General features: G+C 43.8%; 1 protein-coding gene across 11 annotated transcripts in view; it reads left to right on the top strand.

Annotated features, from left to right (window-relative positions):
• PITPNM2 (phosphatidylinositol transfer protein membrane associated 2) overlaps nucleotides 1–15,924 on the top strand; it is a 398,693-nt gene that overhangs the window by 311,657 nt on the left and 71,112 nt on the right. For all 11 annotated transcript variants that reach the window (XM_073676202.1, XM_073676201.1, XM_073676209.1 and 8 more), the window contains 2 exons: nucleotides 5,083–5,327; nucleotides 14,949–15,138. In XM_073676202.1, coding sequence (XP_073532303.1) covers nucleotides 5,083–5,327; nucleotides 14,949–15,138 — 435 coding nt within the window. The remainder of the gene's footprint in view (nucleotides 1–5,082; nucleotides 5,328–14,948; nucleotides 15,139–15,924) is intronic.

A 15,924-nucleotide genomic window follows, 5' to 3' on the forward strand; every position in this document is an offset into this window, starting at 1 on the left:
CATTTACAATTTTTTATGTTACAGAATTGGAATGTATCCATAAAAATCAGATGCTATAATTAGGAATGAGTGGACCCGTGGAAATTCGGGTTCTGGTACCTGACCTTTAGGCCACAGCCCCACTATCAGTATTTGGTCAGTATTCGGTCAGTATTTTTTCTCAGGAGTGGGAGCCAAAACCAGGAGTGGGTGATAAATGCAGAATTGGTGACGTTTTTCTATGATACCTTTTCTCTGATTGTTCCTCACCTGGTTTTGGCTCCTACTCCTGAGAAAAATTATTGACTGAATACTGACCAAATAATGATTGTGGGGCCGTGGCCTTAGTCTCTCTCTCTGTCTGTCTGTCTCTTTCTCTCTCGGTCTCTCTCCTCCCGAACATTGAATGGACTTCCGGGAGAAGTCTGTGTTCAGCGTTTAGTGCCAGACCCTAACTGTCCGGTACAAACGTTGAACTTTTAAAATCCGGTTCGCTCATATCTAGGGATTTTTTTTATTTTTTTTTTACACACCGATAGACTTGAATGGGCAAGTCTCATCCAATTTATGGAAGAAACTAGTGTATGCTGTGTTTTTTTTCACATGCAGATTTGGGCAGTGAAAAAACTCGCTCATCTGCACTACCCCATTAAATAACATTGGTCCGAGTGCTGTCTGTTTTTTTCATGGACTGCAATCGGACCGTAAATACGGTTGTCAGAAAAAGCTCATAGAGCAATAGTTTGCTGCAGCTAAGGGCCCTTTCACACATCAGTGTGTCCGGTACGTGTGGTAACAGTTTCCACACATACTGGAGACACTGATACACGTAAACCCATTCATTTGAATGGTCTGCACACATGTCAGTGTGTTTCTACGGTTCTTGTGATCCACACATAGACATGTCCGTTTTTGGCCGGCAGCACGGATCACACAGACCCATTCAAGTCAATGGGTCCGTGTAAACACATTGGATGCCATCCGTGTGACACGTACCGGCGTTTGGGAATCAGCGGTACAGTTAGCGCTGTTCCCAAGCGCCGGGTGCTGAACTCTACCCTAATCATTGTCCCTTGCTCGCTCTGTGATCTGCACGAGCAAGGGACAGTGTTGGGAGTAGTAGTCTGCTCCCACAGTGTCCATGTGCAAAAATAAGAATAAAATAATAAAATCCCATACTCACCTGTCCGGAGATGTCCCCTGCTGTAATCCTCTGACCTACTCTGTGCTGAGCTCAGGAGCGGTGTCCTGTCACTCAGTGAGCTCCGCACAGTGCAGGGACCCGCTCGCTGGAGCGGCTCATTTTCCCTGGCTCCTCGGCATGAGCGGCCGCATAGATTACAGTGGGGGACTCTTAGACAGGTGAGTATAAGGATTTTTTATTTTCTTATTTATACAGTTGGACACTGCGGTAGCAGAATACTACTCTCATCATGGTCCCCTGTTGGTGCTGATCGCAGCGCAAGCAGGGGACAATGATGAGGGCAGCGTTCAGCACCCGGCTCTTGGGAACAGCGCTAACTGTACGCTGATTCCCAGGCGGCGGTACGTGCGCTCCTGATGCGGCACACAGGCGGCTCACGGTTGCCACAGAGGTGCACACGTACACGGATATCTCCGGTACTGTTTTTTCCAGTACTGGAAATACAATGCATTGTGAAAGTATTTGGCCCCCTTGAACTTTTCTAGCTTTTGTCACATTTCTGGCTTCAGACATAAAGATATAAAATTCTAATTTTTTGGGGAAGAATCAACAACAAGTGGGACACATTCGTGAAGTGGAACGAAATTTATTGGATATTTTTAAACTTTTTTAACAAATTAAAAACTGAAAAGTGGGGCGTGCAATATTATTCGGCCCCTTTACTCTCAGTGCAGCAAACTCACTCCAGAAGTTCAGTGAGGATCTCTGAATGATCCAATGTTGTCCTAAATGACTGGTAATGATAAATAGAATCCACCTGTGTGTAATCAAGTCTCCGTATAAATGCACCTGCTCTGTGATAGTCTCAGGGTTCTGTTTCAAGTGCAGAGAGCATCATGAAGACCAAGGAACACACCAGGCAGGTCCGAGATACTGTTGTGGCGAAGTTTAAAGCCGGATTTGGATACAAAAAGATTTCCCAAGTTTTAAACATCTCAAGGAGCACTGTGCAAGCGATCATATGGAAGGAGTATCAGACCACTTCAAATCTACCAAGACCCCGCTGTCCCTCTAAACTTTCATCTCGAACAAGGAGAAGACTGATCAGAGATGCAGCCAAAAGGCCCATGATCATTCTGGATGAACTGCAGAGATCTACAGCTGAGGTGGGAGAGTCTGTCCATAGGACAACAATCAGTCGTACACTGGCCTTTATGGAAGAGCGGCAAGAAGAAAGCCATTTCTCAAAGATATCCATAAAAAGTCTCGATTGAAGTTTGCCACAAGCCACCTGGGAGACACACCAAATATGTGGAATAAGGTGCTCTGGTCAGATGAAACCAAAATCGAACTTTTTGGCCACAATGCAAAACGATATGTTTGGCGTAAAAGCAACACAGTTCATCACCCTCAAAACACCATCCCCAGCATCATGGTTTGGGCCTGCTTTTCTTCAGCAGGGACAGGGAAGATGGTTAAAATTGATGGGAAGATGGACGGAGCCAAATACAGGACCATTCTGGAAGAAAACCTGTTTGAGTCTGCAAAAGACCTGAGACTGGGACGGAGATTTATCTTCCAACAAGACAATGATCCCAAACATAAAGCAAAATCTACAATGGAATGGTTCAAAAATAAACGTATCCAGGTGTTAGAATGGCCAAGTCAAAGTCCAGACCTGAATCCAATCGAGAATCTGTGGAAAGAGCTGAAAACTGCTGTTCACAAACGCCTTCCATCCGACCTCAATGAACTTGAGCTGTTTTGCAAGGAAGAATGGACAAGAATTTCAGCCTCTCGATGTGCAAAACTGATAGAGACATACCCCAAGCGACTTGCAGCTGTAATCGCAGCAAAAGGTGGCGCTACAAAGTATTAACTCAAGGGGGCCGAATAATATTGCACGCCCCACTTTTCAGTTTTTAATTTGTTAAAAAAGTTTAAAATATCCAATAAATTTCGTTCCACTTCACGATTGTGTCCCACTTCTTGTTGATTCTTCCCCAAAAAATTAGAATTTTATATCTTTATGGTTGAAGCCAGAAATGTGGCAAAAGGTAGAAAAGTTAAAAGGGGCCAAATACTTTCACAATGCACTGTATCAGGGCATGTGAAAGAGCCTTAAGGTTGGTTGTGAGATGGCTAAGGCTTGTTCACACGGATCTGAAATACTTATTACCGTACCACTGTTATCAATTTATGCTGTGAGTATTAAACATTAATTAAATGTAGAATATTAAACAGTTATTGCTTTTCTGCAGCAGAATCTTAAGCAAACTTTGCACAATGGAGTATGGAACGTGTCGTAAGTTTCATGTGGACGGATCCTTATACATATAACAATTCACAAAATTAATTAGCAACCTAATAAAATAAAACAGATTCATTAAAAGTAATTGGATTATTACAAATTTTAAAAGCTAGTAAGGAATGGTTTCATTTTGCAAGCACTTCCTATAACTAGCAGTGCCTCTGACCAACAACCTCATATGTGCTGCCTGAATCTCTGCTTCTTCTGAGCAGCAGATGTGTTTTTTCATGGCAACAAATTTCTTATCTGTTGCTTAACACATTCCCTTTGTGTAAATCACAGGCTGCATGCATATAAACACAGAATCATGCTTGTTCACAGAAAACTTTTAACTGTTTGGACTTGCTTTATCTCTGAGCAGCAGAAAATTAGAGCTGACCTTCAGTAAGACAGCTGGCGCAATCGGTTAAAAGAAAGCGAGAGCAATTTCGGCTGGATTTACTGGTTGTGGACATGATGCAGTCTAATCCATGCCAGCACGTGGATTTATCACAAATTTCCAACATATGAATATTGTAAATAGCTATGCCGATTTGCAGGTACTCAGCAGGTTTAGGCCATGTTCACACCTTCAATAATTGGTCAGTATTTTACATCGGTATTTACAATCCAAAACCAGGAGTGGGTGAAAAATGCAGACGTGGTGAGGTGTTTCTATTATACTTTTCCTCTGATTGTGAACATGGCCTTACCCCCCAAACACGTGATTGTTGACATTTTCTTTCAGAAATTTCTGAAATTGAAAATAATTTCCATTCATTTGAATGTGATTATTTTGGAGTATTTTCTGCCTAATCCATTCAAATGAAGGGGATCGTTGCAGAAAGTCGTGAAACAAAATCTAATATGTGTGAACTCACCCCTAAAATAAACAACAATTTGATAACTGCGCTGATTAGCCGTAATTCTACACGTCAACCTTGTTTTTTTTTTTCCTGCATCGTGGCCACTTCTTGGGAACCCAGCGTTCGTATTATAGGCTCTGAGAGTAGGGATATGTCTCTCCATGTATCACTGGTTTCATGGACAATGTAAAATAAAATGTCCCCAAAAGACAAGTATGGATAATTTATTTCGCTTCAACATTTTCTTCAACCAAGATGTTTATCCCAGGTTATTGGACTGACAATATGTTTAATCAGAATATAAATTCCTGAAAAATATTTTGGTATAAGGTAATGAAAAATGTACTGAAGTAAGGCATTTATTGTTACAGAGCTGTACTGTATGAACGTTGCTTTAGAAGTTTTGACTATTTTTTTTTATTTTTAGAACGTTATTAGTTACCAATCTTTTTTATAATTGGACTTCTTCATGTGTAATAACTTACAGATGTCTAACATGATCTATTTGATCTTATTACATGATATTTTTTTCCCATTAGGTAAGGCAAGGCTTTATGTTAAGAGAAGTAAATGTGAAACATTTAATAACCAAATATTAGAATGGAATTTAGAAGTGTTTGCTTTCTTTGGTTGGTGCTTGCCATACTAATGTTTTAGAATAGTAATTTGAGTTGGGTTGCTTTGTGAATTGCATGCCATGTGCAATGTTATATATGAGTTAACTGTTAGTACCCAATAGGCAGACTGGAAACAATATACAATCTATGGCAGAGTAGATAACTAATTATTTTTGTTTCATATAGGATGAATCAGCACAAGCGTCCATGCAACCATGTAAAGTCCATGTGCTAATCCTGGTACTTCATGGAGGTAACATCCTGGATACTGGCAGTGGAGATCAGAATTCCAAGCAGGGTGACGTCAATACCATCAAGTCTGTGTTTGACACCGTAATGAGGGTGCATTACCCAGCGGCATTAGGACACATTGCAGTCAGGCTTGTTCCCTGCCCAGCCATCTGCTCAGAAGCCTTTTCACTGGTATCCAAGTGAGTCTTTATCTTGTTCCCCATTGTAATCTTCTACTTTGTCACGACTTGCACAAACAAGCGAAAAAAAGACAAAATATGAAATTTGTAAGAATGAAAAGAATAGGAAAGGAACAAGAATTTTTAAGTACAAATATGGATGTCATATTCAGCTAATGTGATTTTTTTTCTTACATACAGATTTACATGTATTAGTCAAGTCATCTCTGAGGTATAACAGCAGTAAATGAACATGTTTTTTTTTTTTATCTGTTAAAAGGTAGGGCGGATGCTGCAGGCTCTTAATTCTCAGGATTGTTGTGGGTCCCAGAGAATGCATCCCCACCGATCATAAAGTGATGGCATAACCTACAGATCACTAGGGGAAAAAAAGGAATATCATTAGAAATGAATATAAAACTCACAGAGTGTTGGATACTGAAAAGGGCCCCTGTGCAAGAACAGTATATGGGCCCTTTACAGTCCAATAGTTCTATGATAGAAGCTGCTTGCTACTTTGAAGGTGGCCTCTTATCTCAAGGGCCCCTGTGCGGCTGCACAGGTTGCACCAATGATATGTCCGGAGATATGGATATGGATGGAGACCTGTTTAAAATGACAGATTATATCAGGAGTTTTCAGAAACCCCTCTTGTCCATCTACAGTTTGTTTAAAAAAAAAAAAACCCTGTGCTTTTCTCACCCTACAGGGGTCAGGCACTGAGTCTCCGCCGCTGCTCCCAGTGTCTGTTATTGCAGCCAATAACTGAACGCGGCTGCTCTGCTCGAGTAAATTGCATGAGCTGTTGAACTCACTGATTAGCTGCAGCGCTATCAACGTGTTATCTGTTTGTACACAATAACAGGCACAGGAGACTCCGCGCTGGACCTGTGGAGAGTGAGTAAAGCGCAGTTTGTTTTTTATTTTATTTAAAAAAAACAGCAAGCTGAAGCAAGGGGAAAGGAGTTTTCTAAAACCGGAAAATCACTTTTATATTTTACTTCTTTATGTAGCTTACACCTTAAACCATGGCTACAAATAATCAGAAAATAGTATAATAGGAAAATGGTTGTTGTGGTGCAATTTTTTTTTGTACTGTTGCAAAAATGAGAATATGGTTTTTAGTCATGTAAAGGCTTCGTCTTAGGCCACGGCCCCACTATCTGTATTCGGTCAGTATTTTTTCTCAGGAGTGGGAGACAAAACCAGGAGTGGGTGATAAATGTAGAATTGGTGACTTGTTTCTATTATACTTTTTCTCTGATTGTTCCTCACCTGGTTTTGGCTCCTACTCCTGAGAAAAAATACTGACCAAATACTGATAGTGGGGCCGTGGCCTTTAACAGGTTCTCCACTACTTTATCTGATCGGTAGGGGTCCAACACCCGATATCTCTGCCAATTATCTGTTCTTGGCATCAGCAGCCGCCGGCCGAAAATGTTCATTTGCAGAACTTCTCCGACTTCTGATAGGGGCCACGGCTGGGTACCCCCACTGATTCAAATCAATAGGAGGCAGATGTGCAGTACCCGGCCGCGGCCACTATCAGAAGACTGAGCAGCTCCGCAGTTGAGCAGTTCCGGTCAGCGGCAGATGACCCCAAGAACAAATGATTGGCGGGGGGTGACATTGATGTTCTATCCTAAGGATAGGTCATCAATGATAAAGTAGTGGACAACCTCTTTAAATATGTTCTATTAGATCTGGTGCCCTGACTGTCAGTTACTATTATTGACTGGAAATGCTATACTATCATCATCCAGATTCCATATTGTAAGAGCTTTTATTATATTAGTATAGCACTATATATAGTAGTATAATATCAGTATATATACGGTATTCTAGCATTATGAGGGAGTAACATTCCCTGTTTCTTATGTACAAGGTTATGTGCCTTATCTTGCATAATTTTTCTCATTTATACCCCTTTGGTTCTCTCGCTGAGTTTGCTGTGTAATTTGTACTGCTGTGACATGTGGAACATGCAGCATAGAGCACTGTGCCATTATAGAGATCCTCCACTCCTTTGCTCCCTTTCAGTATTATCATTAGGATTAATGATGGTGCTTACACAACTGAGTTGGAGGAGTGGGAGTTCAGCATTAATTTTCCGTAATTGCTAACATTGCTCTTTTGGCATGCAAATAAAGTCAATGTATAGCATGTGCCACACAATTTATTAGGGAAGATTTATTGGGACTGGTGCGATGTACAAGTGGTGCATCTGTCTCTTCCCTACTGCACTTGTACCTAAAGCTACAACAGGTTGGATCTGGCATTTTTTGTAGATTAGAAAAGTGAGAAAAAGTTTTCTAAATGTATGTCTAAATCTGAAGCTGCACCTACTTTTTCAGACAAATATGTATGTAATACATAATATAGTGTTTGGGCTTAAATGTATTAACAAGTCCCTTTCACTGTTGGATAACAATAGGGCTCAAAAATGGCACCATACCTGCCATACAGCATCTACATAAAAATAATTCTAATTTGAGAATATTGAGAGCTGCCCTAGTTACACATGACGTTTTCTTGTGCCACCTGGTCTGCTGTTTGAGTTCTTTGACTCTTCCGCCATGTCATGACTTCACCATCCATGGTCACTTTTCCTGTAGGAAAGTTGTACCAATCAGCATGCAGTTATTTCCCAGCCACAAAGATGGACATAAGTAACTAACTTTATGGTTTGAAAAGAATGAATTGTATTGACTCATAAAAAGATGTTATAATATGCCCCTTTGTTTTAACATGATCACATGCTTCACTGATTACCTTCCAGAGAAATATGAAAAAGCATAATTAGGGACAAGCTTCTACTCATTATACATTCTGCTGAGCATAATACAGTGTATGATCTAACTGTTCCCAGAAACTTGGATCTGGTGACACCGAGCAAATACCTCCAATGGGAAATGGAGTATAGTTTTTCTGATTAGATGCTGATGTCTCTTTCCTCATGTGCAGGCTTTGCAGGACCTTAGGTATCCATGGTTACGACCACTAGCAACTAACTGTCACTATATCAGTGGTTGAAACCATGGATACCTAAGGTCCTGCACATGGGGAACGAGACATAAAGAATCAGAAAAACTATACTACATTTCTAATTAAAGGTATTTGCTAATATCATTATTATTACAGCGACTACATATTGGGATAGGATCTTGAAGATGGGAATACTCCTTTAAGTTTATGAAAATTGTCCGTTTTTTTTCATTCAGAAAAAAGCGGATAATTTTCATCCTTATGACATCTGATATTATACATCAACCATTAAAAAAAAAAAAAGTACTTGACCAAATACAATTTTTTATGTTAATATTTGCAATATATCCATAAATAAAGCAAACAGATGCAGTATGGATGATCCATATGGGATCAGTTGTTTTTTTTTGTGCACCCATAGATTTGAATGGAAGAAACGGAAGACACCAGTGCATACTGCTGCGATTTTTATTTTTCACACAGATTCTCAGTCTTTGTGAAAAAAAACTCTCATCTGAGAAGCCCAGTTGAATAATCTTGATGTGTGTGATGTCTGTGTGCTCTCATATTTCATCACAGACAGCACATGTACGTATAACACGCTCGTCTGAACCTGGCCTTAAAGTGGTGCAAACTATTACTGTATTTTTTGGACCATAACATGCACCGGACCATAAGACGCACCTAGGTTTTAGAGGAGGAAAATAGAAAGGAAAATTTAAGCAAAAAATGTGGTCACAATGCACTGTTAAGGGGGAGAGAGTCTGCTGATGACACTGTTATAGGGGTAATGTCCCCCAGTTCTGTTAATATCCCCCATCCTGGTATACAGTATATGCCCCCCCCTTCCTATTACACATGGCCCCATCCCCATCCTGGTATGCATGGCATCCCTCATCCCCATCCTGATATGCATGGCACCTCTCATCCCCATCCTGGTATGCATGGCATCCCTCATCCCCATCCTAATATGCATGGCACCTCTCATCCCCATCCTGGTATGCATGGCACCCCTGATCTCCTTCCTCGTATGAATAGTAAGTCAAGGGCATATATTATAAAGAACAGATTTATAACGTATGAAACATATGAAACCTGTATATGTCAAGCATCTGTAACGATATGTATAGACTATAACAGCTGTGTGTATTTATTAGTCTGTCTAACCTTATGGAATTTTACTAGCAAAACTGGGCAGATTATACCCAGGGCTAGTCCTCCTATTAGATCCAATATTGCCTTGCATTTTATTACTTTTTGAGAGGATGAAAAGACACTGGGTATCTTAATCTGGATCTTATGATCTTCAGTTCAGTCCAGAAGTTAGTGACACAGCAGAAATATTGACCACAAAAATCAATAATCTCTTAAATGGCAAATCACCAAGCTTTGTCCATTGGGCTGCATTATATATTGAATTTTTATTTACCGTGTTTATATATTTACTAGCTATTGAGCCCGTTCTACGCCCGGGTGGCGAGCATTTTTATTGGTATATGGTCTCCCATGCTGGTAATTGTGCTGCCCCATCCTGGTAATTGTGCTGCCCCCATCCTGGTATTTGTGCTCCAGAATCCTGTTCCTCCATCCTGTTATGTGCTGCCCTTATCCCTATCCTGGTATGCATGGCACGCCTCATCCCTATCCTGGTATGCATGGCACCCCTCACCACTAATCCTGGTATGCATGGCACCCCTCACCCCCAATCCTGGTATGCATGGCACCCCTCTCCCCCAATCCTGGTATGCATGGCACCCCTCATACTCAATCCTGTATGCATGGCACCCCTCACCCCCAATCCTGGAATGCATGGCATCCCTCATCCCCAATCCTGGAATGCATGGCACCCCTCATCCCCAATCCTGGCATGCATGGCACCACTCATCCCCAATCCTGGTATGCATGGCTCCCTCATCCCTATCCTGGTATGTATGGTACCCCTCATCCTGGTATGCATAGTACCCCACATCCCTATCCTGGTATGCATGGCACCCTATCCCTCATCCTGATATACATGGTACCCCTCATCCCCAATCCTGGCATGCATGGCACCACTCATCCCCAATCCTGGTATGCATGGCTCCCTCATCCTTATCCTGGTATGTATGGTACCCCTCATCCTGGTATGCATAGTACCCCTCATCCCTATCCTGGTATGCATGGCACCCTATCCCTCATCCTGATATACATGGTACCCCTCATCCCTATCCTGGTATACATGGCCCCTCATCCGAATCCTGGTATGCATAGCCCCCCCAGATCCCTATCCTGGTATGCATGGTACCCCTCATCCCTCTCCTGGTATGCATGGTACCCCTCATCCCCAATCCTGGTATGCATGGCACCCCTCATCCCCAATCCTGGTATGCATGGCACCCCTCATCCCCAATCCTGGTATGCATGGCACCCCTCATCCCCAATCCTGGTTTGCATGGCACCCTTCATCCCCAATCCTGGTATACATGGCACCCCTCATCCCCAATCCTGGTATGCATGGCCCCCCTCACCTCCCAATCCTGGTATGCATGGTCCCTTCAACCCCCCAATCCTGGTATGCATGGTCCCCTCACCCCCCCAATCCTGGTATGCATGATCCCCTCACCCCCCCCAATCCTGGTATGTATGGTCCCCTCATCCCCCAATCCTGGTATGCATGGTACCCCTCATCCCCCAATCCTGGTATGCATGGTACCCCTCATCCCCCAATCCTGGTATGCATGGTACCCCTCATCCCCCAATCCTGGTATGCATGGTACCCCTCATTCCCCAATCCTGGTATGCATGGCACCCCTCATCCCCAATCCTGGAATGCATGGCACCCCTCATCCCCAATCCTGGAATGCATGGCACCCCTCATCCCCAGTCCTGGTATGCATGGCACCCCTCATCCCCAATCCTGGCATGCATGGCGCCCCTCATCCTGGTATGCATGGCTCCCTCATACCCAATCCTGGTATGTGTGGCCCCCTCATCCCCCAATCCTGGTATGTGTGGCCCCCTCATCCCCCAATCCTGGTATGTGTGGCCCCCTCATCCCCCAATCCTGGTATGTGTGGCCCCCTCATCCCCCAATCCTGGTATGTGTGGCTCCCTCATCCCCCAATCCTGGTATGTGTGGCACCCTCATCCTTCAATCCTGGTATGTGTGGCCTCCTTATCCCGCAATCCTGGTATGTGTGGCTCCCTCACTCCCCAATCCTGGTATGTGTGGCCCCCTCATCCCCAATCCTGGTATGCATGGCCCCCCTCACCTCCCAATCCTGGTATGCATGGTCCTCTCAACCCCCCAATCCTGGTATGCATGGTCCCCTCACCCCCCCCTAATCCTGGTATGCATGGTCCCCTCATCCCCTAATCCTGGTATGCATGGTCCCCTCATCCCGCAATCCTGGTATGCATGGTCCCCTCATCCCCCAATCCTGGTATGCATGGTACCCTTCATCCCCCAATCCTGGTATACATGGTCCCCTCACCCCCCAATCCTGGTATGCATGGTCCCCCTCATCCCCCAATCCTGGTATGCATGGTCCCCCTCATCCCCCAATCCTGGTATGCATGGTCCCCCTCATCCCCCAATCGTGGTATGCATGGTACCCCTCATCCCCCAATCCTGGTATGCATGGTACCCCTCATCCCCCAATCCTGGTATGCATGGTACCCCTCATTACCCAATCCTGGTATGCATGGTACCCCTCATCCCCCAATCCTGGTATACATGGTCCCCTCACCCCTCAATCCTGGTATGCATGGTCCCCCTCATCCCCCAATCCTGGTATGCATGGTCCCCCTCATCCCCCAATCCTGGTATGTGTGGCCCCCTTATCCCCCAATCCTGGAATGTATGGTACCCCTCATCCCGCAATCCTGGAATGTATGGTACCCCTCATCCCCCAATCTTAGAATGTATGGTACCCATCATCCCCCAATCCTGGAATGTATGGTACCCCTCATCCCCGAATCCTGGTATGTGTGGCTCCCTCATCCCCCAATCCTGGTATGTGTGGCTCCCTCATCCCCCAATCCTGGTATGTGTGGCCCCCTCATCCTTCAATCCTGGTGTGTGTGGCCCCCTCATCCTTCAATCCTGGTATGTGTGGCCCACTCATCCTTCAATCCTGGTATGTGTGGCCTCCTCATCCCGCAATCCTGGTATGTGTGGCCCCCTCACTCTCCAATCCTGGTATGCGTGGCCCCCCTCACCTCCCAATCCTGGTATGCATGGCCCCCCTCACCTCCCAATCCTAGTATGCATGGTCCCCTCAACCCCCCAATCCTGGTATGCATGGTCCCCTCACCCCCCCAATCCTGTTATGCATGGTCCCCTCATCCCCCAATCCTGGTATGCATGGTTCCCTCATCCCCCAATCCTGGAATGTATGGTACCCCACATCCCCCAATCCTGGAATGTATGGTACCCCTCATCCCCCAATCCTGGAATGTATGGTACCCCTCATCCCCCAATCCTGGTATGTGTGGCCTCCTCATCCCCCAATCCTGGTATGTGTGGCTCCCTCATCCCCCAATCCTGGTATGCGTGGCCCCGTCATCCCCCAATCCTGGTATGCGTGGCCCCGTCATCCCCCAATCCTGGTATGTGTGGCCCCCTCATCCTTCAATCCTGGTATGTGTGGCCTCCTCATCCCGCAATCCTGGTATGTGTGGCCCCCTCACTCCCCAATCCTGGTATGTGTGGCCCCCTCATCCCCCAATCCTGGTATGTGTGGCCCCCTCATCCCTTTCACGCTGCACACATACAAAAAAACAAACACTTATACTTACCTTTCTTTCCTGTGCTCCAGCTCTGCAGTGTCCTGTTCTGCCGGAGGCCAGGGGAGAAGTGTAAATGTGTCTTCAGTAAAATGGCCCCGGATAGTGCTATGTGCATGCGCCAATTGTGACGCCTTCACTCCTGCCCCGGTCTCTGGCGAAGAGAGGCGCCGCGGCGACGCTCCTCCCGGTCAGTTAAGTATGGCCCCGGAGATCGCGGTATGCATTTAGTGTCTACACATACCGCGATCTCCGGCGCCATACACTCCTGTTACCTGTAACGGCTCCATGCGTTCTTCTGTCTGGAGCCAGACTGTGCGTCGTGCATGCGCTGTCTATAAAGGCTTAAGACAGAGGGACGCTTGCAGCGTTATATTATAGATTCATTTTTTACAAAATGTGAGCAGCCTTTTGTGTGACGTGAGGAGCTGTTGTAAAGATATCTCCTTGGGTGCCTTGTTGACAAGAAGAATGTATGTTAGGTTTAATACTGTATGCCATTGGTATTGTATGTGCCGTTAGGAAAAAGGGCTGAATTTACCAACTAATGCTTAAATTATGCTGTATATACAAACCTGTATAGAATCCAATTCTTTCAAAAGTATATTTGAATGCATACAAGAAAAGGTAATAACTGCGCCTGGGAAAACGGACAGCCATATTGTTTGTGTCTTTGTGACAAAAGGATATAATTAAGAGATAAATAAAATGTAAATTGATTATACTCCTTCTTTTGAGAACAACTTGTCATAATAGATGGCATCAGCTGGAACTAAATGTGACTTTGCTCCTGGAGAACTACTACTGCTCATTCTCCCTATGTACGCTGCTCTGTCAGGCTTATACAAGTTTGCTCTGTCTTCACTCCCCTGACATCTGTAATGTGACATCCTGTGATAACACATTATAGGAGGTGTGACACTATAATGTGCTATCATAGTATGGCATACTGTTTAAACATCTTTGTCTGGCAAGTCGTTCCAGAAATTCCTTCAACTCATGTAAATATTGCATAGATTTTGCGCAGTCAATGTTTCTTAGTCTTTTTTTTTTCATCCCTTCCATGATACGTATCCTTTATTAGCTGATTGAAATGGCATGCTACTGCATCTCCTTTAATGGGATTTGTTGGGTTTCTTATTTATAGTGGGCAATATAGTTTAGCGCACTACATCATTTAATACTTCAAGGGAAACCCTAAAAAAAATAACCTAACCGATTACTTATAATAACCTTTGAAAAAAATTGGAACATTAAACAAAACTTTTCATGCTTATTTTTCTGCAAAAAAAAAGGCAGAACAGAAAAGAGTCACTGTTAGGACAGTCAGTATTTTACATCAGTATTTGTAAGGCAAAACCAGGAGTGGGTAAAAAATACAGAAGTGGTGACGTGTTTCTATTATACTTTTCCTCTGATTGTTCCTCTCCTAGTTGTGGCTTACACATACTGATGTAAAATACTGACCAAATACTGAACGTATGAACGTTGCCTTGACAAAGCATAAATTTGCCCATAAATATTTGTCGACAACTAACAATTACTAGGAACTGCCAGCTATCTATTATATATGATGGTCACCCAACTATTCCCAAACAGTAAAGCCACCGCTGTCAGAGCTGGAGATACATGTACAGTATAGCAAGTAGTTGGGTAGGTGTGCTGAACCACTTGGCCAAGTCATGGGTTCATCGAGCACCTAATTAGCATATTTAAATATAAAGAATGTCTGACTAACACAGCAATGGATTAAAACCATAAAGGCGCAATATTTATTTGGGTATTTGGGCTATGTCCCCTTGTCCTGATTAGTTTTGACGATACTTTGCAGCGTCTTCCCTTAGGTAGCATAGTGGTATTTATGCATATGCTGTGCTTGTGTGCTTGCAGCCTAAGTCCATACAGCTATGATGAAGGCTGTCTGTCAAACAGTCAGGACCACATCCCCCTCGCTGCCCTTCCACTCCTGGCCACGTCCTCTCCACAGTACCTGGAAGCTGTGGCAACGGTGATCCATCGAGCCAATCAAGTCTATCTGGATTTCACGAAATCACAAGAAGGATTCTCCTTTACTGGGCAGGTGAGATAAGGGAACAGAGTTTGTTTAGGGTGCCATCTTACACATTAATGAACTGTTGCCAGATTGAATAGTGAAATATTAAATGTAAGACCTACAATGTATGTTTTTGTTCTGCCTGTTTGTTTTGGGTTTTTTTTTCCTACAAGTGTCTGAGAGGGCAGCCTGATGGGACTTACTTATAAAGTGAAACAGGGTTGAGCAAAGGCAATAAGAGAAATAAAACTTCCCATCTAATCCAATAAGGCAACATTAAAACAACTGACCGCTGCCATCACCGCAGCAGCCAATGACTAGCTGCAGAAGTCACATGTCTGTCCATCGTCTGGAGCAGGAAGTACAGAGACCGGCAGGTGACCCAAGCAGCATTGTATGAGAGGTAGCAGGGGATCTGTGAGCGGAGGTTCATTTATTCTATTTTTTTTAAGGAAATCTGTACAAAAAAATCAGATGTGGAATTCCCGTTCAGTTTTTGTGCAGGATTTCCAGTGGGTCTTTACTTACTTTACAACATTTAGTTGTTTTTTTTGTTTTTTTTTTACAAAATATGTAATATAAAGGAATAAATACTATTTATGGACTGGGGTGCCTCTACCACCACAAACTAAAAGAGAAAGATACTATGGTTATGACCCTGGGGCTATCTGGTCTTTTCGCCCTCCTCACCTGTGGTGTGTTGAAGTGTCTTGCTATTTTCTATGTCAATTTAATGTAGTATACAGCATATGCCAGTTTAGAATGGGGTGTGCTAACATTTAGGTTCAGTTTTTAAATGGTCAATAGTCCCAG

The sequence above is a fragment of the Phyllobates terribilis genome, unplaced genomic scaffold (assembly GCF_046119375.1).
Source record: "Phyllobates terribilis strain yellow unplaced genomic scaffold, ASM4611937v1 Scaffold_1__5_contigs__length_1240528914, whole genome shotgun sequence".
NCBI lineage: Eukaryota > Metazoa > Chordata > Amphibia > Anura > Dendrobatidae > Phyllobates > Phyllobates terribilis.